Source organism: Neofelis nebulosa, chromosome 16 (genome assembly GCF_028018385.1).
Source record: "Neofelis nebulosa isolate mNeoNeb1 chromosome 16, mNeoNeb1.pri, whole genome shotgun sequence".
Lineage (NCBI taxonomy): Eukaryota > Metazoa > Chordata > Mammalia > Carnivora > Felidae > Neofelis > Neofelis nebulosa.
In genome coordinates, this window is record NC_080797.1 from 39560360 (window position 1) to 39581616 (window position 21257).

The following is a 21257-nucleotide window of genomic DNA, read 5'->3' on the forward strand; positions in this document are numbered from 1 at the left end:
TCATTGTTTATGTGTAATATGACACTGATAAGGAATTGTTATGTGCTGAGCAGTTTTCCTGAAGACTACAAATCCCGAGTCAAGGAAGGTATACCCATCTAGGGGGAAAAACAATCAGAAGTTTCCAGATTGTTCCACAATACATTTCACTATGAACGGTGTCATGTGACAATGCTGATTCAAAAGACAAAACAAAAACAAGTCCTTTTTTGCTTCTGTTAAGGGTGGTGGTGATTATTTGCTTCATACTGGTTTTCCACACTTGATCTTAGCCAAAAGGCCGAGAAGCGATCATACTGGTTTTCCTATGTAAGTAGGTATTTTCTTATGGCTATATTCACTTGAATGAAAAATCAAATGTGACGACCTGAATTTTCCAGTGTCTCATTATAGTACACTTCATAAAATGGTTGATTTAATGGTCTCAAGTCTAGAATTCAGAATCGCTACCGAATGCCGTAAATTTGTTTAGAATAAAATAAGGTACTAGAACCAATTAAGCTGCGATTTACATCTTTTAAAAAACCTTCTTAATATCATAGGCTTGGCCATTAAATAACGGTATGTCCACATAAAGGTGTAGATCCACCCAGAAACTTGTCATGGGAGGTAAAGGAGACTGTGGAGTAAGTAAGGGGACGCAGCCATGAAAGAAATGACAATCACAAACAAGAAATTAATTTTCCTTATCAGTCTGGGTACCTGGGTGTCCGAAAAATGCACGCAAATATTTAAAATAACATTCTTTAGAAATTACATCCAAAAACAGGAAGAAAAGTAGGTCTTGAGATACTTTTCTGCCCCGTTCCAAAATCTTCCTATGCTCATTACAGAAGGCAAAAGGCAATAATCAGAAGGAAAAAAATGAGGAAATTTTAAACCAAAAAGCTAACAGAGAATGTGATATTTTAAAAAGAGGGACTTGACCTCCATCAAGAGTTCCAAATTTTCCTACCACAGAGCTAATCAGACAGAAAAGTGCTTGAAGTATATCTGCACATTTAATATTAAAAGTTAAAAAATAAATAAAAGCCAGGGTTCTTATTTAGGCAATGATCTAAGAGCCCGAGGCAGTGTGGGGGGTGGGGGAGGAACTGAAGAAATGTCAAGATTAAAAAATAGAGGGAGAGAGAGAAAGAAAGCAGACCCAGCTTTGGAACTCAGTTCTCTGAGACATATACATATACATACATATATATATATATATATATATATATATATATATATATATATATATGTATGTATATATAAGTTTTAGCTGTACGGAGTCTGAAGAAATTTGATCAGTTAAGTATGAGCAGTATGTTAGCCCTTCTATTCAGACTTTCCTACATAAGTTCCTGAATGAACGTGCTCTTTCGAAACTTCCCAAACTTGAAAAAGTAACCCATCTTAAAGGTGGTGAGAGATGTTCCCCTCACCACCTGGGAACACCGCTGTCTGTCGCATAATTATCTGCAGAGAACAGGGCAGCAAAACATAGGCAGTTTTCTTTCCCTCGCTACGATTTAAACTGTGTTAGAACAGCTCAAAGTTGTGGCTGGATCCATAGCTGAACAGACATTTTAAAAACTCATAGTCAAATCTGTCCTCATCCAAACTTCTCAGCTACTGTCAGCAACATCATTCATGCTTGTGATTTTAGTGTACTATTTCGTATTTTCCTAACAATTCTAGAAAAATACAGCAGCCTCGAAACGAGCAGTGTCTCGTGAGACTTCCATTTGGTTGTGCCATCGGCTGGACACAAACAAGCCCTGGGGAAAGTGAGACGCAGATGTGAGGGAGAATGATTCTCCATCACTTCCTCCTCCTGACGGTGAACAGCTTGACTCCGATTTCTCGAACACGCAAGCGTGAGGGGACGTCCCTGGAAAGGGTCCAGCTCCCTGCAAATCACCCCACTTAGCGCAGTGACCAAATGAAATCATCCCACTTCACGCGGTAACCAAACGAAACGAAACACGGAGGACAGGAGCATGTCAACGAGCCCGACAGACGGATGCTTGAGTGTGAAGCAGAGATTTAAAAACTGCCAAGGACTTACGCCAAGTTCTGAAAGCAAGACCTCATTCTGCAGTGACCTGGTGTCTGGAGACCCTCCCGGATGCATCTAGTCTCTGAAGCACCTTTGAGTTGTACGGATGTAAGAATAACTTTGAACTATAGAAGTTATATGCGTCTTTAAGAATCACATTTTGATGATTATAAAAATTTTTTTTCTATTTTACAACATAGGCCCAGCTACACTGAAAAAATTACACCGCTTATTGAAATACATTTCATTTTAGAAACAGACTACTAAAGAAGTCTATACAAAAACTCTAAAATAATTTCTGTAGTAAAATAAAGAGTGCGTTAGGAGAGCTACACAAAGAAGAAAATTTCTGTCTTTCTCTATAATGCTTGATATACTGTGAAACACGGCCGGCTCGATTCGGAGGCCAGCGCCAAAAGCTGAAAAGAATTGGTTACGATACACAGTGATACAATTAATGCTCTGGATTAATCTCACAGCCTTCCCGATTAGTACAAAGGAAGCCGGGCCTGTCCCCTCTTTGAGGAGAAGCCCGGGATAGAAAAGCAAGCATACCTCATCAGCTGATATGAAATTATAAAATTCCACAAGTCTGAGTATTCGAAATTTATAAAAGTCCACCAGAAAATGCAAGCGAATTGGGCTTTAGTTCGGTGGTTCCCCTGGTTTAGATGACAGTTCCCTCCGGGAGCGCAAGGCGGTCTTCTCGTTCATTCCCTTGGATGTGTCGATTCCCCAAGACAATGACACAGCTCTTGGTGGAGGCTGAGGAGAGTCTGGCAGCTACAGAAAAGCCCACCAGCTCCCTTTCTGCAAACTCACACACGGGCACACAGCTCGTGGAGAACACACTTAAGGAGACGGATGTTAGTGATGCTGTGCTGAACTGTTCTTTTCTGCCAGGTGCCGCAGAAAGTTGTCCTCACCCTGGCCTCGGTGATTTAAAGGCTCGCTCTTAAAGAGAGCTGGGGGCGGCGGGAGGTGCGGGACCGGAGGGATAGGAAGGTGGTGCGGGTGGTGAGGGTGTGGGTGGATGTGGAGGTGTGAGAAGGGGTGCGGGATGGGCCGCGGGGGGAGAGTGCTCGCGGGGCTCATACTGATCGGGGGCGTGGGCGTTGTGGGGGTGTTCGCCACACAAGGAACTGGGGTGGCCGGGGAGGTCGTAAGTGGGATCTGGACAGCAGGCGGCACGTTCACGGGGCTGGTCACCCGAAAGCACTTCTCCTTGTGGGCCTTAAGCATGTTGGAGAAGCGGAACCGCTGGCCACACACATCACACGGATAGGGCTTCTCGCCTGTGTGCGTTCTGCGGTGCCTCTTCATGTTGGGGCGGCTGGTGAAGCTTTTGCCACAGATTTCACAGATAAAGGGTTTCTCTCCTGAGATGAACACAGACACAAGAAAACGATTAACATACTAGGCGGTAATTACGTGCTCACGCTAGTCCTCGTACTCAACGAGGAGATCACCACCACATCGCTCCCGTACGGCATGTTATTATAGGCTAAGAGGCGTTAAGAGGGTCTCCCAAAGTTGGGGCTTCACAAGTAAGAGCGGATAGGAGGAAAACTTACATGCAACCTACCATCTGGGCTTGGTTAAAAAAACAAAAACGACAATAAACCGCCCCCCCCCCAAAAAAAAAATCTACGGTAGTGATCCTTCACATCCGACGTGAAGAACCGTTTAAATCGTTTTCCTGTGCTCAAAGCAGCTAAGGCCGCGGACGCGTCTCTGCCTCTTACATTTAGGCAAGTTAATCTGTTAGCAATTTCTGAATTCCAACCAGAAGAAAGGCTGCTGACAACATCCTGGGGAGCGCATAAGTCGCTTCGTGTCTACTCACGCGGGATCCTTAGCATGTGGCTTACTTTTTGGTATTGGACTTGGAAAATACTGGGTGGCTCGCCCCACCCTGGGGAACCCCCGCTGCCGTGGCTCCCGGAGGAGAGCTCCTGGCATTTTCGCAGACAACTTCTTCATCATGTGGGACCGCCTGGCCCACCCGAAGAGCCTACGGCGTTCCCGGTGCCAGCCCACTAAATGCTCCCAAGAGATTCTATGAAAACTGTCCCTACATCATTTCCAAATGTCCATGCGTGTGTGTGTGGGTGTGTGGGGGTGCTGAGAGGGGGTCCTGGCCCTGGATGAGAAGCATGGGGCCGATGAGTCAAAAAGGAAACAAAATTGGGGCACCTGGGTGGCTCAGTCGGTTGAGCTTCAACCGGGTTGACTTCAGCTCGGGTCATGATCTCACAGTCCGTGGGTTCGAGCCCCGCGTCGGGCTCTGCGCTGACAGCTCAGAGCGTGGAGCCTGCTTCGGATTCTGTGACTCCTTCTCTCTCTGCCCCTCCACCTCTCACACTCTGTCTCTCTCTGTCTCTCTCTCAAAAATAAATAAACATTTTTAAAAAAGGAAACAAAATTCCCTGTCAAGGCACTTAGGGGAGGAAAAAGGGCTTGATTTTTAGGGTTCCTAACTTCCTCTGGATGACGACACAGTTCCATGCTGCCAGCCCACCCTTCTACCCAAGCCATAGGGGGAAACAGAACAGTTTTTGAACGCATACATCCATCAATCACTTCATGTGGATGCCGTGCTGAGTACCTGTGTGCGTGCCCTTCAGTGGACATATGCTTGTATTTATTAATTCCTTCACCAATTCTCAGAGTACAGAGCTTGTGCCTTTACTGTAACTCCTGCTACAAGAGTCTGTTCTCAGCTCAGGTCGGCTCCCTTTCGTCTCCAACAGTGTCCTCACCCTACTCAGTATAAATAGCTGTGGTGTACGGACCCTTCCTGTGTGCCTGATACCGTTCCCATCACTTCACGTCTGTGAACTTCGGTGATCCTCCCAGGGACAGACCTGGGTAGGAGGCAGCTATGTTATCGTCCCTGTTTTACTGATAAGGAAATTAAGAAAGCTGCCCAGGGTTCTACAGCTAGAGGAGAGCCAGGATTTAAAACCCTGCAGTCTGGTTCCAGAGTGTGCTTTCGACACATAAAACACAGCCCTTCATGTGACGGAGCTTTGGGCATCCCTGCACACACGGAGGAATGTTATTTTCCTACCATTCTTCACTTGGGGACCCCTCCGTACACAAGGAGGGAACACCTCTGTACCCGTATCGGAGTCCTTATTTCTTTTTTTTTTAAAAAGTGTTTTTTAATATTTATTTATTTTTGAGAGAGACAGAGCATGAGCGGGGTTGGGGCAGAGAGAGAGGGAGACACAGAACTCGAAGCAGGCTCCAGGCTCCGAGCTGTCAGCACAGAGCCCGAGGCGGGGCTCGAACTCACCAACCGTGAGATCACAACCTGAGCCAAAGTCGGACACTCAACCGACTGAGCCACCCAGGCGCCCCTGTAGTCCTTATTTCTTATCTTTGCCTTTGAGAACTGACCTCTCCCATTACCCTCCTTCTGTGAGAGCCAGAACTCTCCTTGCTTCCTCAAGAGACCGGGCTGTGCAGTCAGGAGGGATCAGTTTTGTCTCTAATCACCAGCACTAGTTTCTGACGTCATATTCCTCTTATCTTTCAGCTTTTCGTTATCCAACTGCTGCCACTGCTAGGCTCTTCTCTGTGATCCACATTCAACTTTCTGGGTAAGTTCGGAGCCCAACTTGTTTTCTTTCATTTTAACCCATTTCCTCCGACTACCTTAAAGACTTCAAATTCTCTGTTAAATGGGGTTTATTACATCAATATGGCGCGCCCATCTCAGTGGACAGCACCATTAAATACTATAAAGCTGCAGAATTCAAATTCCTAACGTGAGAATCCACACTCTATTAAGTAAAACGATCAACTTAAATGAGAACGCACACACGGTATTACCCTCTTTTGGTGAAAAACATCTGTGGAAAAAATATGGAAAGCAGCACAACAAATGTCGGTGATTACCTGGAGGCGATGGGCTGATGAGTGATGTTTTGTTTTTTATGCTTATGTGTACATTCTGTCTCTCTTAAATAAACGCCACTTACTTACATAATATACTGTTTTATTTTTTTTTTAATTTTTTTTTTCAACATTTTTTATTTATTTTTGGGACAGAGAGAGACAGAGCATGAACGGGGGAGGGGCAGAGAGAGAGGAAGACACAGAATCGGAAACAGGCTCCAGGCTCCGAGCCATCAGCCCAGAGCCCGACGCGGGGCTCGAACTCACGGACCGCGAGATCGTGACCTGGCTGAAGTCGGACGCCTAACCGACTGCGCCACCCAGGCGCCCCCCTACCACATTTTCCACATTTGTTGTTCCAGACGTGAGTCTACAATCCCCCTTGCCTCTAACTCTCATTACTCATCCGGCCCCAACTAACTGTGCTAATGAGTGATGGGAAGGTCTCCTGAAGACCTCGGGGTAAGATGGAAATGAGGCTGAAATAAGGGAGAATCAAAATGTACTATGTGCGCGCGGCCACCTGCACAACGTCCCACTTTGCAGAAGAGCTGGTAGATGGGTGACCGGAAGACACGCTAAAGCGAAGTCCAACACGGCAAACAGAAAAGTATCTCAACACAAACACATCTAGACAGAAGGCCTATTACATAGAAAGCTAAGCCCGACTGGAGGAAGCAGTGTTGTAATGGGTGTGAAGGAAGGGCGTTAGAAATGAAGGCAGAGAATCTACATGGAAGATAGGAAAGAACAAGAATTGGGCTGGCTAGCTGGTTGCCTTTTGCACTGTTCAAAGGGATAAGCGATCTTGGTTTCCAGTCTGCTTAGTATGAATACCCTTGAGCAGCAGCAGAAACCCGCAGATCGATGTGTGGGGCCTAAAATCTCTCTCTTCAGCTTTAAACCCATTTTTTTTTTACAGACTGCCTACTGGGTATTTCCACTTGCACGTCCCACGGAGGTCTCACAACTAACAGGTGCAAGGGGTGCCTAGGTGGCTCAGTCGGTTAAGCGTCTGACTTCGGCTCGGGTCATAATCTCACGACTCGTGGGTTCGAGCCCCATGTTGGGCTCTGTGCTGCCAGCTCAGAGCCTGGAGCCTGCTTCAAGCTCTATTTCTCCCTCTGTTCCTCCCTCGCTCATGCGCTCTGTCTCTCTCAAAAATAAATAAAGGCTAAAAACAAAACAAAACAAAACAACCTAACAAGTGCAAAATTAAATTCATTATCTTGCCTAGCAAACGTGCCCCTCCATCCACCGTTCTCTATCTTGACAAATGGCATTCAAGACCCAAACCTGGGACTACCCTCGCACACCACCTTTATCCAATCAGTCACCAAGTTCACCTCCCTGGTGCATCACTTTCATTTCACCCACTGCCATTACCACAGTCCATATCCTCACCCTCATTCCCCTAGATTATCTGCAATAGCCACCTGACTGGTTTCGCCATCCCTTTTCTCGCTCCGCACCCTCCAGCCCAATCTCCACAGGCGGCCAGAGAGAACTTTCAAGAGCTGTGTCACAATCTGCTCAAAGCCATTCAAGAACTTCCCACTGTCGTTAGAATAAAGTCCAAACGTTTTTACACGTCTTATGGGTGTGTGTTTGTGTGTGTGTGTGTGTGTGTGTGTGTGTGTGAGTGAGTGAGACCTGGCACCTGGTCTCCAGTAACACGTCTCATCACACTCCACACCAGGCCGTGCCTGTCCCCCAAACTCTAGCCAACCTCATTTAGTTCCGCGTACTTGCTGTGCTCTCATCAGCGAACCAGTGTGGTGCCTCGTGTGTCTGCCCCCTAGACTCACTGCAAGCCCTGTGAACCCAGGGATGTTTCAGTCCTGTTCACCACAGGAGCCCAATTTGGTAGGTTCTTTTTTTTTTTTTTTTTTAATTTTTATTTATTTCTTTTTAAGTAGGCTTCATGCCCAGCACAGAGCCCAACGCGGGGCTTGAACTCAGGACCTTGAGATCAAGACCTGAACTGAGATCAAGAGTTGGATACTTAACTGACTGGGCCACCCAGGTGCCCCCCCACAATTCGGTTGGTTCTTTTTTTTTTTTTTAATTTTTTGTAGATTTATTTATTTTTGAGAGACAGAGAGAGGCAGAGCACAAGTGGGGGAGGGGCAGAGAGAGAATGAGACACAGAATCCGAAGCAGGCTCCAGGCTCCGAGCTGTCAGCACAGAGCCCGACGTGGGGCTCGAACTCACAGACCGTGAGATCATGACCTGAGCTGAAGTCGGACGCTTAACCGACTGAGCCCCCCAGGCGCCCCTGGTTGGTTCTTGACTGATGTTTATGAACAACTATGTGTTACTTTAAGACATTAAGACATGCGTGCCCTGGCATGTCAGCATCTCAGAAACGGACACACACCCGACAATCAACGGTGTGGCATTTTTACTTGGCAACATTTTCTTAGCAGTGTGCAAATGAAGTCTGTCTTACGAGGGATGGCTGCAATCAGGTTCAATGACATATGGTACTCACTATTAAGATCTTTCAATTACCTTCCTCTCCTGTAATTCCCCATCCCTACCAATCTTCTGATAATTTAGCTTCCGATATAGATTTTTATTTAGGCAAAGAACATGACGGCCAAAGAAATAAGAGCTCTGAGCCACCTGCCGCTCAGCTTTTTCACTGTGAATTAATAAATCAGCGGTTTTGTTTATAGATCATTAACACTATTTAGCACCTATCAGTTCCTCTGATCCTGATCTGCTGGAGTACACAGGCACATTCTGGAAGCTGAGAACCAGACTCTGGGATGGTGCTGTCTGCCCTCACGAGGCCCTGCACACACACCCCCCCCCATTTGATCACTTGCTACGTTAAATTATATCAGAACTGTTAAATATGTGGCTCTGGAGTCAGACTGCCTTGGACAAGTTATGTGATCTCCGAGCCTCAGTTTCCTCATCTGAAAACTGAAGGTAACAATAGTAGGTTACTGAGATAAGTTGGAAATATAAGGAAAGAGCTTAGAACAGTCTCCAGCACGTAGCAGACGCTCCACGCGTTTTAGTGCCGCATTAGGACTGTTATTATTACTATTATATTGTTATTACGACTATTACTACTACACCACAATCATCAGCACTGTCCCTGGACTGGCAGTTCCTTGAGGGCACAAACCGGGTCTCAACTCATCCCTGTGTCGCCAGGCACTTAGTGCTGCGCCTGGTACGAGGAGAATCAGCAATTATTCCATGTTGAACTCACCCCATGTCCACACCATCCTAGGAAACCCTGCCTGAGGGCTGGCCAGCTTCCCTAGATAAGATCTGCCTCAAGTCTCTTTAACTGCAAAGAAACAGCCCAAGCAATGTCCGTGCCTGCAATGGCCTTAATCCCCAATAAAACACACTCTAAATGTGGTTTTGCCCAGCCTTAAAAGAGCTATCCCTTTTCTTCTTGAGTGCTAACCCTTCTCCTTGTATTTTCCAGGTACTCCTGTCATCCTTACTTAATACCAAGGAAGCAGAGACCCACTGAGTTTGCATAATTCATGGAAGGCCCCACGGGAGTGAACGGCACAGACAGGTTTGTCCCACCCCACCAACCAGCTACTCTCCCAGCTTGGGTATCACGAACAACATTAAAAGGCAGATGACAAACCAGGGAAGAGTATTTTAATATTAGTGTTAAACGAGGTCCAGTATATGTAAATATATATAAAGGGCTATTGTAAACAATTAAAAAAAAAAAAAAGTCAAACTCTGCAATGGAAAGGTGAATACAGAAGAGGCACAAGCAATTCAGGAAAGAAAATAAACTGACTCTCAACAAGTGCATGAAAAAATGTCCACTCTTACTTAGCAATTAATTACACGCAAATTATTACAACAAGAAACCATTTTCCACCTATCAAATCAGTGATGATTTTATTTAGCATTGGAAAGCGTTGGGGAAATGGGTGTTTTCAGGCGCAGCCAGTGAGAGTGTATGTGGATGGCTATTTTCCAACACATACCACGTCTTAAGACCGTGCACGTCTCTTTGCCCTGATAATCCCATTTCCGGGAATTTACCCTAAGTGAATAATCATGGATGTGTTAACCACAAAGTTGTTTATCACCGTATTATTTAGAAGAGTAGAAAAGTTGGAAACAGAAATCATCTAAATGTCCAATAGGGAACTGGCTAAAAAAAACAGAAAACAACATCTTTTACTTTATGGGACTATTGTTAAAAGTTGTATTTATTGTATGAGGTAACATATGTAAAGCACTTTAGACAGTGCCTGACATGTATGTGCATAGCAAATGATGGCTATTATTACAGCAAATTTACCAGGAGGAATATTATACAACCATTAAAACGATATGACTGGTAATGACATAACACAGTAAAAAAGCAAAGTAGGTTACAATAAAGACCCAACTTTTGTTTTATGACTATACACACGAACACATAAATACTTATGCGCAGGATCTATCTATACGTGTGTTAAGAAAGTAAAGAATTTTTTTAAATGTATGCCAAAATGTTAACAGTCATGGTCTTTCAGTGATGATCATTTTTGTTTTGTTTTCAACTTTCACATTTTCTAATACACTTTAAGAAGTATGTACTACTCTTTTGATGAGAGGGATAAAAATTTAAGTGAATTTAGGTGGCTGTGTTTTTTTTTTTTTTTTTTTTTAGAAGAAACAGGAAATGTTGAACTTGCCTATTTGGTCAAAGAACATTCAACATAAAATTTTATTCAACAAATAAGTTAATCACAAAATACACACTCTGTTTCGTGTTGCGGACATTTAAGGGCCTAGAGGAGGAAGGACGGAGGGGAAGGAAGAAAGAGGAAGAACCGCAGAAGGAGGAGCGAGTCCGGAACCGGGACAGAGGGGCCCAGAAGACACGAAGAGAAGAGCAGGGGCGCGAGGCAGAGGGCACTGGTGGCTCCAGGTTCCTTCCAATCGTGGGACATTTATGGGGCCCCCGCTATGTCCCAGGCATCGTGTGTGAATGTGACACAGCTTCTGCCTTCCCAAGAGCTTATTTTCCACGTAGTTCCACAGTTTCCTGCTTTCCAACAAAAAACTGAATCCTAAAAGTGACTCAGTTACAACTAGGAGCCTATCTGAGAGCCACCAAATTAGAAGAGGAGAATTTGTTAACTACTCTGATATACCCTGCCACCCATTCGCTTGGGCTTCAAAGTTACTCTTTGGGGTGTAACTTATTTAACGAAAATCCTCTCGTGACTCTTCATCTAGACTAATCCTTAAAATCGCAGAAGGCGTCGCTCTGAATGGGAAAGAAGCCAGGCAGGCGTTCTTCTCCGGACTTTGACAGAAAAATGCGCACTACAGTGATCCGGCCAGGACAGTTTCCTCACCACTGGCCGAGCCAAACGAGCAGGGCGCTAAGCAAGTTAATCCCGTGGTTCCTTCTAGCCCTGTCACTTTGTACTAACAGAACGGAGAAACCTGTGACTAGATTCTATTTAGAAACCCGGAGAGTGGTTCACACCGTTCAATCGGTGCAAAGACTGCTAACCCCAGAATACCCGGTCAAGGCTGAGATACACTGATGCCATGCGTCCCTGCGGGCTGGGTGGTCAAGTGCTTATAAGATTCACATCCGTGCTAGGAAGCATACACCCCTAGAAACACGGAATGGTTAAAGTAAGACTTAAGCTCATTTGACGGGAGAGGTTCCTAAAAAGCAGTCAGTTTCGGGAAATCCAATCCAATCAGACTTTAAGCGAGCCGAGAGAGTATTCAATCTAAAGCAGTCGGCGGCCTTCGTGTTTTAAGGGTCCGGAACCCTTTCCTTAAAAAAGCACAAACGCACGGACACAAAATAAGTGGCGTACAATTTCAGGAATCCTGTGCCCTAAGCGTCCGATGCCTCGGAGGGACCCACGGGTAAAAGGCACTGGCAGACACTCCCTTTTTAAACGAACGGAGTTAACGAGAGCCCAGTCTCCCAGGACGACACGTCTGTGTTTCCACGTGCCGGGCTTATCTCAAGGAGGATCTGCACTCAGAACGCGAATGTGTGCTCTCGGGTTTTACGTGCACAGACGCCCAGGTGGTGACCAACCGGTCCCCGGGAACTCTTACCAGTGTGTGTTTTCATGTGCTCGTCAAAGTACTGCTTCATGTTGAAGTCCTTGCCGCACCACTGGCACATGAACTGCTTGTGCCCGATGTGGATGCTCATGTGCGAGCGCAGCTGGTACTTGTACTGGAACCTCTCGTCACAGTTCTGCAGCGGACACGGGGAGACGCGTGAGAGCCGCGCTCGCTGGCCTCGCTGGGGCCCAGCCCACGAGGTCGCTGAGGCTCCCACTGCGGCGCTGCTATATGTCTGCAGCTCGGTTATTAGCAAGAGGGAGGGCTTCTGCAGAATGATCCCCGAAGCACACCCGACTTGTCGGGATGACTGAGGAAAGAGAAACAACTCGCTCTGTGTCAGTCCCGGGGCTGCCCTAGTCTGGGAGAGCTACGGGGGTGTTAGAAGCGGCACCTGGCGCCCGCGGCCCCCGCTCCCCTCCCTCACCGCGCCCCCCCCCCTCCCCCCCGGCCCCACCCCCGCCCCGCCCCAGGGCCGGGGCCCAGCACAGCCCTTACCTCGCATCTGAAGGGCTTCTCTCCAGAATGCTGCAAGGAGTGCACCTTGAGGGACATGCTGCGTTTGAACGACTTTCCACAGGTTTCGCATGTAAACGGCATGTCTTTCGTGTGTGCTGGAACACAGAAGGCGCCGGACTCACGACGGGCCCGCCAAGCCGCTCAAAGTGGCCCAGGCCCCGCTCCTACTGCGAGGTAATCGTGCCATCTTAACCTTCCACGCTTTAATTAGTGAGGCCTTCGCAGCAACGTTCTCAAGAGAGGAAGAGGCCACGACGTTGGAAAGAAGCCCGGGTGCGGAAGGCTACCTACCCCGCGCACGCTGCGCCGCGGGGGCTCATGGGGGACACGGCGCGTTTAGTTTCAGCGAGTCCGAACCGATTACGATTACGGCAAGGCCGTTCCTCAGATCCTGCCCAATCCGACGCGTCAAACACACCAAAGAAGGAGGGAAAATGACGGGGGTGGCGAGAAAAGCAGCAGGAAGAACTTACCAACCATGTGTTTCCGCACATGAGCCATGGTGTAGAATTTCTTCTCGCAAATTTCACAGGAAAACTTCTTTTCTGCATACCCATGGACGATCTTGATGTGTTCATGAAGGGACCAGAGTTTCTTGAAGGACTTGTTACAGGAAACACACTGAGCAGGATAAATAGAAATAATCTTTATTTACGGGGGCCTGCAGAAAGCCATAGCTGCCTACCGGCCCGCGAAACGGCCGTGCCTTAGACTCGGGGCACAGGGCCCGAGTCCAAACCGAAGCCAGTCCTCCGAGGAGTCCAGATGCCAACACCAACCTCTTTATGTTCTATTCTCCAAGATGCATCTTTTAGACACACGTGGGGAGTACAAAAACAATGGCAAAAAGGAAGACGGAAAGAAATGGGAAGTTCCACTCATACAGAAGACTCGACTGCTTTTAGCAAATTAGTACAGTACCAACGAGAAGAACCAAGTTTTTAAAAATAAATGAATTACGAAGAGCATCTGTCTCCTACACGTAAGTCAGCATGCAGGTAACAGGTGCTTCCCAGAGATTACAAACTAATTTTAAAGCAGCACAGATAAAAGCAAGATAAAACACACATTAAAGGTTATAGATCTGTGGAAGCGTAACAATGTTTCTGTACCTTAAAGAATGCATTTGGAGCCTCCCTTCACACAATTTATTGAGATTTTATTGTATCTTCCCATTATCTCATTTACTCTACTAAACATTTCCCTCTGGCAGAATTTTCTGTAACTCCTAAACCTCCTTCCCCCTTAGGGCCAGCTCCAGATCTCTCGTACACGCATCTATAGGAAACACACGCGCCGACAGTGCTCAGTTCCTCGTATTACGAATCACGGATAGTCTAGAATACCACGCATAAAGCATATCAAAATAAAATATTTCTGGTTAAAGCAAAACAATCCTAGAATGTTCTAGGTAAGCACCAGACTCTGGGATATTTAAGGGAACAAGTAGTTATTCACTGTAAATGAAGATCTTGAGCATCACGATCACTTCGGGAAACAAGGACTCTGAGTGTAAAAAATAAGCCTGTGCTTGGACCCGCTTGAGAAAAGGGCAGACCCCCCCACCCCCAAGCCATTATGCAGGGCAGGGTTTCGATTTTTACTTCTTCCTGGGTCGCCAGGATTATTAGGATCTACACGTATGAATGAAGCAGTGTCCTTCAGGAATGTGAATAGAACTCTTCCGGCGGATTCCAGAAAACCTGAACACAAGTTTAAATGCCTTATGGTCAGCAACAGCGAGGAAAGTCACAGAAGGAGGATGTACTAAATGCTTTCTTTCTGTAACTTCGTAGAGAAAATTTGAGTAGCAACAAAAAAACCACAACTGCATAAACATCAAGATACACCTTTCAGCAAGGGTCATCACAGAGCCGAAGTCCAACCCCTAGGGTGCAGCATCGCGTCGCGCTCCCTTTTGGTCTGAACCAGTTGACAACCCAGCAAGGGCAAGGGCAAGGGCAACGGTAGCTACGGGAGGGCAGGGGCGCCACCACTCAGCCTTCTTTCATTACCAAGCGCAAGCGCGAAACAGGTGACGTCACAGCCGACAAATCAAAAGCAGTGAATGTCTAGCAAATGTAACTTATATTTTAAAAACCTGTTGAGAGTAAAGCAATGATCTCAACTGTTGATCAAAAGCAAGCGGGAAAGTGAAGACGAAGGAGGGCTCCAGATCAAGCACGCTCCAAGAAACAAACCAAAACGGAACAATTTCACTTTTCAAAAGAAGTTTAGCTTGAATGCAGCACAGCACTTATGTGTATTTTACATATCTTGCGGAGACGTTAACAGACTTACCTTTTATGAATATTCATCGATATGCATTCACATGTACAAACCAATATACGGCTCAACATAATATAATCAGCATACCTCTTAACCTGTCACAATACCGTCCTTTCAGGACACCAGCCTGGTTTGGATACCACACTCTGTTACCTTAATGATACCGTACGGGAGCATTATGTAACCCTACGGCCAGGCGGGCGACACTTTCAACCAGCTCAGCCTCTGTTTAAAGTTTGCATATTCCCATGGGCTCAGCCTCTTGATAAATTTAATGTTGTCATCTCTCCACTGGTAAAAGCAAACTCACTCCTGGAGATCTTCCATTTTCACCGGTCTGAGTCATTACGGTTTTTGTCCCCATCAGCTGCACTAGAATCTGGCATCCTTTCAAACCCAGAAGGGGACCTCTCTCTATTCCTGACCTTGACTCAGTGTCTCCCACCTTGACCGAGAAGATGCCAGAACGAATGACACATTACGTATGTCTTACAACAGCGAATCTCGGTGCCAAGTCGGTGTTGACTCTACCTCCTGGGCAATCACCTACAACAGATCCCCCTTCCACGTACCTGGCTTCCCACTAGTCCAGCGTCAGTTAAATGCAATGCTTTCGAAAGAAAACGTTAAGCCTGGGTTTTGAAAAGACCAAAGCAGGAAGGAGCTTTTAAAAAGAGAAATCGGTGACAACTGTCCCTTCAGCCTCTACTGTATTTATTCTCTTGGGCAGATACCAGGTGAGTCTGAACAGCCAGGTTGTATCCTGAAAGGTTTGCCCTCTCGGTGATGAAACCTACCTGAATATTTTTTTCACAGTCTGTTTGCTGGTGAAGGGACAGCTCACTTTCCAGGACAAACTTCTTGCCACACTTATCACAGATCTGCATGCGCCTATGAGTAACGTTCATGTGCTTCTCCAGGTACCAGCGAGTATTAAACACCCTGGGGCACTTCTCACAGGTCAGAGTCTCTTTCTCCTCGCACTTAGCTTTCTGGACTGGGGCTTTGGGCTCCCTCGTGGCCCGCTTCTTCCGCTTAGGTGGCTCTCCACTCTTCCTACGCCCTCTGGTAGTCCTGGGGGTCGGGGAAGCGGTAGCTGCGGCCACGGAGCCGGCCCTCCTGGTTCTCCTTTGTGTGACGCTGGCCTTCTCCACCGTCTTCTCCTTCTTCTTCTGCCTTCCGTTCTCTCCGTAGTCATTGCTGTCATCGGTGGCCTCCTCCTCGCTCTCTTCCTCTTCCTCCTCACTGCTTGTCTTCAGAACAGGAGTCTCTTTGGACTGGGAAGAGACACCCTTTTCCCCTTTAGACACATTTAATGTTTGATTATTAAGGTTTACCTCCACTATGATCTGCTCCCTTTTGTAAGAGACTTCCTCCTCCTCCTCCTCCTCCTCGTCTGTGTCATCAGAATTCTCCCGGTCTTCTTTAACAGCATGCACGTCAGACACTGCCCTTGTCTCCCTGAAATACGGCTGTTCCTCTGTTTCGTGGAGATGTGGTTTGCTCATCTTGGTGTCCACTAACACAGAATAAGGACTTCCTGTTTCCCTTTTGTACACTTTGGTGGACAGGTCAAGTTCTTGGTTGGCACCGTGATAGAAGGTAGATGGCGCTTGACCACGACGGCTCTCTTCTTGTGCCATTCCTGCTACACGCGCAGCACAGTTTTCAGCCAGCTCCTGACCAGAACTGGCTGTGTGGCTCATGGGTACGTGGCCCGATTTATTACGCAGTTCAGACTAGAGAGAGAGAGCGCTCAAACAGGGTAACTGTTAAGCCTCAAATAATTTTCCATCCACGAAGAACCACTCAAATGGAAAAAGGGTATTCCTGGGACCCGTGTGCAATTCTTCCAGTGTCGCAGCACCAAAGCAGAAGTCGAAAGGTTTGGTATTATGGCAAGAGCAGAGCACTAGGGATTTTCTTCTGCAGACAGCTGCAAGTGACTTGGCGCATCTTATCTACAAAGAAAAGCAAAGAGGAAAAAAGGTCAGATACCACTATTTCCTTCTTACAGCGTGAGCTTACATCATACCACAAACACAGCTGAAAAGGATTAGACTCTTTATATATACAATTCTTTACCCTGCTTAAGTGGTTCCGCGTGCGCCATTAGTTTACTGGGCTACTGGTTTACTAACTCCGACACGTATTTTGTCAGAGTGGAAAGTCCACGACAGCGGGAGGCATCATCTGTCCGGTACACGGAGATATTTTTAGAGCTTCGCACAGGGCCCGGTGCTTAGTAGGTGTTGGGTATACGTTGGACGACGAACTGGGTGTCTACGCTTGCACGGCGTTCATTATGCTAGGTGCTACGGCACATAACGGTACGGCAGAACATACGGTCTGTGTCCACAGGGCGTTTAGTCTTGTTATAGAATACGTGTCATACGCGAAACACACAAGAGCTCTATGCTGGCTGGCTTTCTTTACAACCTCGGTCACCACCATCCACCACGGCGAGGGCTCAAAGAACAAAGCTGGCAGTGAGCTAGGAGGATAGAACAGCTAAGTGACATAACTCCAGAAGAGACAGAAAATGTCCTCGGCCTTCAATACGGTCTAATCTAGGCACAGACGTTACTGGATTCAGGTTTGCTGGAGCAATTTCCAAGTCGCTACGTATTTTTAAGTCTCCTCTAGGTGAACGGACTAGATGCGCTCAAGAGCTGGGTAATTTTTCATGTGTCAGTTGCACGGAGGTCTAAATTCTAAGAAACAGTAACCATCAGGTTGATATGGTTCCAAGAAAAATAAAACCGTCCATTAAAAAAAAAAAAAATTAGAAGGGCACATAATTTGCTTTGTGACATACCTCACATTGCTGTTTAGTCAACCACCTAATCTCTGAATCATGAATATTACTGCAAACACATACCCTGTCCAGTCGACACAAGGAAGGAAACTAGCCTTTGCTGAACGGCCTCCTCTGTGCGCCGGCAGGTAAAGGTGCTTGTTATTATTTCTATTTGAAAGCCACCACAAGACTTTGGGGCTGGTTTTGAAACTCGCTTTTAATTTCTTTCTTTCTTTTTTTTTTTTTTTTTAAATCAAATCACTAAAAAAGGAAAAGCACGCACAGCTGCCCAAGTCAAATACACGGCAAGGTTTATAATGGAAAGAGCAGCCCTCTGCCTACTCTGTCCTCTCTGAAACCCATCCCCCACAGACGAAACCATTCAACTACTTTATTAGCCCCTCCCCCCAGGATGTGCTTCCGTATTTGTAAATATGACTGGATTTCTATTTCTTTGATTTTTTTCAGTTTGAGACATTACTATTTGTCTCTCACTATAGTTTTCTTACCTTATTGCTCCCAACGTTCCCTCTATCTTCCCAATAATAGTTGGATCACCGCTTTTTGTTAAATCAGTATTTGTTCTTACGTTATTACGACTATAATATGCGGCTCATAACTACTACTGTCATTCCTCTGTGACTATCTTCCGTCTTCTTTGACCTTATGGATGTATTCTTTTAAAAAAAGTGATTTTACTTTCATTTCAGTGGAATTTCAGAAACGCCTGGCGATAAACACCACTAATGTTTTACTTGACATCTGAACAGATAGATTTGTACATTTTTATAGTTATAAATGAGGAAGTTATGCCTGTGAGAGGCTAAGTAATCTAAGATCACATACCCATTACATTAGAGAAGCAGTGTTTGACCCAGGCCTGCCTGACCCCATGGCTCATGGACAAATGACGCTCCAAAATAATTTCAACTCAGTTGTCCCTATAAAACCGCGTACCTTTTGCCCATTTCAAAATTTCATACCTCATAAGGTAAGCAGGAAGATCCCAGTAGCTTTTAATTCTACTTAGCTTTATTTTACATGTGCCAAAACTTCTGACCCAGGGAAATAATGTAAGCTACTACAAATCACGTTAAACTTACGCTAATTATCTCAAATTTAGCAAGGGAGGAGAGACAGTAAAATTCAGTTAACCAGCAAACGCTAAGAATTGAACAAAAACCGGGAAGACAAAGAACAATAATTGCGGGGAAATCCTCTGCGGTCATCGTTAAGGTGTTCTTCCCAAAGACCTGTGGGTCCTCAACCTTGGAGGCGTGTGGCAGGACCACGTGTTCTAACCCCACCCCTCCCCTGTTGGTGGGTGCGGTACCGTGACTACTTCTGGACCGCACATCGTGAGCACGGGTGACATGCAGGACGGGGCATTTTCTGGCCAATGAGACATCGCCCCTCCCCCCCCCCCACACCCCTTTTCTCTCTGCCTCAGGGACCACCAACCTTCAAGATGGCAACTGCCATCACTGGTATCAACCTGGGACCCCGAGTGACTAGAATGAACTACAGGATAGGCGCGGCGCAGGGGATTTTACTTTCATTTTTTATTTACTTTTACACAGGCTGGGTTTTTAAGACCTCTGAGATCTTGTGTTGTTTAGTACTATTGCACGCATCATCTGGCCTGGCCTAGCTGCTACAGACGGAATCCGCAAGCGGGGTACTGCCTCATCCACAAAAACGAACACGTAGGGCAAAGGCTCAGGAGCGGGTGAAAGGGGGCAAGGGAGGTTATGGGAGGCGACAAGGACAGCAACTCTTATTATGCAGTGGTGAAATTACTGGTGAGGCTTATCACCGATTTGTCTCCGAAGAGAGAGCACTCACCGCTCCACCAGGAGAATGGGACTGTCCAGAGAGTGTGCTGCTTACTATCGGCTGTCCGTGACAAATCATGACATGAAAAGGATGAACGCAGAAAAGCATTGATCGGTTTGCAGTCAGGATCAAAGGAGTCCAGAAAGTCAGCGGTTTGTAGGTTAGAAGAAGCAGATGCTTAATAAAAACAGGGAAAGTCTTCGAGCCACAGACACTGATTAGAATTCAGTCCTGAGGCGGGATCAAGAACTACTTACTGATAAAACCTCCCACTGGATTAAGGCGGGGCCCAGCAAAAAAAAAAAAGAGACTAATGAGGAAAGCAGTCTCTTAGCGTATGTAGCTACAAAGCCTAGTTCTCTAATGCGAATCAGTTGAAATGCTATTAGTAAATGGGGGAAATGATGTCAGTGTAACACCCAGGTTCTTCTGCTGGTTTCTATGAGATGTTCCCCTGCGAGTTCCTGTTTCAAGTGATCAAGAGAAAGCTTTCTCACAATTAAAGACAGAGCCTTAGCAACCTACGAAGACCTTAAGAACAAAGCTGAGCATCCGACTTCCGTGCTTTCCTTGAATGCTAGGAGCGGCTGGTTCAGCTGCTTCATGAACCACCACACTTTCCACTTTATGTCTCGTCAAGTTGAGGCATGTGTTCCCCTCCCGGGTTACAAAATTTTTTTGGAGCGCCAAAGCCTACCCCATCTCATACACCAAAATTTTAATTGTAATGAAACTGGTCTCTACTGTAAGCGAATGTCTTCAAGACCCCAGTCTCGGGGAAGAAACCACTACCCAGGGGATTAAGTCTTGTAGAGGTTCGACTGACTGATGCTGGGTGCATATGCCTATGGCGATTTAGTATAGTTACATTTGGAACATATCATTTAATATATTTACTATATTACATTTATTTTAATTATTGTTTTTATTGGTACACCGGTTACAGTGTTTCACAGGTTTTGAGTAGTCTGCCCCGAACTGATTTTTCCCATAAGCCTCATTCATTTTAATGTATGATTCTGCAAAATCCAGGAAGACATATATGGCATTATAGCAGAAATACCTATCCTCAAAATTAAGTCCAGGAAGAAGTATGGGACCAATAAGACAGAGCTCTGTAGCAAATTTAAGTAGGATTAGAAAAGAACTGTGGATGTGGCTAAGGCCCACAGGGCTGACTGGAAATAAACTTTTTAAAAAAGGCCAATTAAGTTTTTAAGAGTTATACAGCCAAAAGAACCTCCAGACTGGATTAAAAGAGACCATGACTGTTCAAGACTTAAAATGCTCTCTGGGTCCTCAAGCGTCTATGGGAGGAGGCAGGCCAAGAAAGCTGATCATTCCCCTAAGGGGGCATCTTCTTCATGAGCCCACTCCACATACAATTAAGAAGACTACAGGAAAAGAAGGGGCACCTGGGTGGCCCGGTCGATTAAGCATCCGACTTCAGCTCAGGTCATGATCTCAGGTTTGTGGGTTCGAGCCCTGCATCAGGCTCTGTGCTAACAGCTCAGAGCCTGGAGCCAGCTTTGGATTCTGTGTCTCCTTCTCCCTCTCTCTCAAAGATAAACAAAATGTAAAAAAATAAAAATTAACAATTAAAAAAAAAAAAAAGAGGATGAAGCGAGGGAGCAAGGAGAAAACAGACCTTCGAGTTACTCCTAAGGAGCCAATCAGAGTCTATTCAAGAACATTCTCCCATCCGGAGGAGGCCCGCTCAATGACTGCTCCGAGATTTTAGAATCTGCTATAGTGCACTGACTGCTACAGTTCTATTC

At 46.0% G+C, this 21257-nt stretch overlaps 1 protein-coding gene across 3 annotated transcripts in view; it reads right to left on the reverse strand.

The window, feature by feature from the left end:
* Nucleotides 1-667: 667 nt before the first annotated feature.
* Nucleotides 668-21257, reverse strand: part of ZNF652 (zinc finger protein 652) — a 56100-nt gene continuing 35510 nt past the window's right edge. For all 3 annotated transcript variants that reach the window (XM_058705760.1, XM_058705761.1, XM_058705762.1), the window contains exons 2-6: nucleotides 15641-16804; nucleotides 13028-13175; nucleotides 12534-12649; nucleotides 12024-12168; nucleotides 668-3417 (exon numbers count right to left, since the gene is read on the reverse strand). In XM_058705760.1, the coding sequence (XP_058561743.1) occupies nucleotides 2906-3417; nucleotides 12024-12168; nucleotides 12534-12649; nucleotides 13028-13175; nucleotides 15641-16549 (1830 nt within the window). In that variant the 5' untranslated portion in view covers nucleotides 16550-16804 and the 3' untranslated portion in view covers nucleotides 668-2905. The remainder of the gene's footprint in view (nucleotides 3418-12023; nucleotides 12169-12533; nucleotides 12650-13027; nucleotides 13176-15640; nucleotides 16805-21257) is intronic.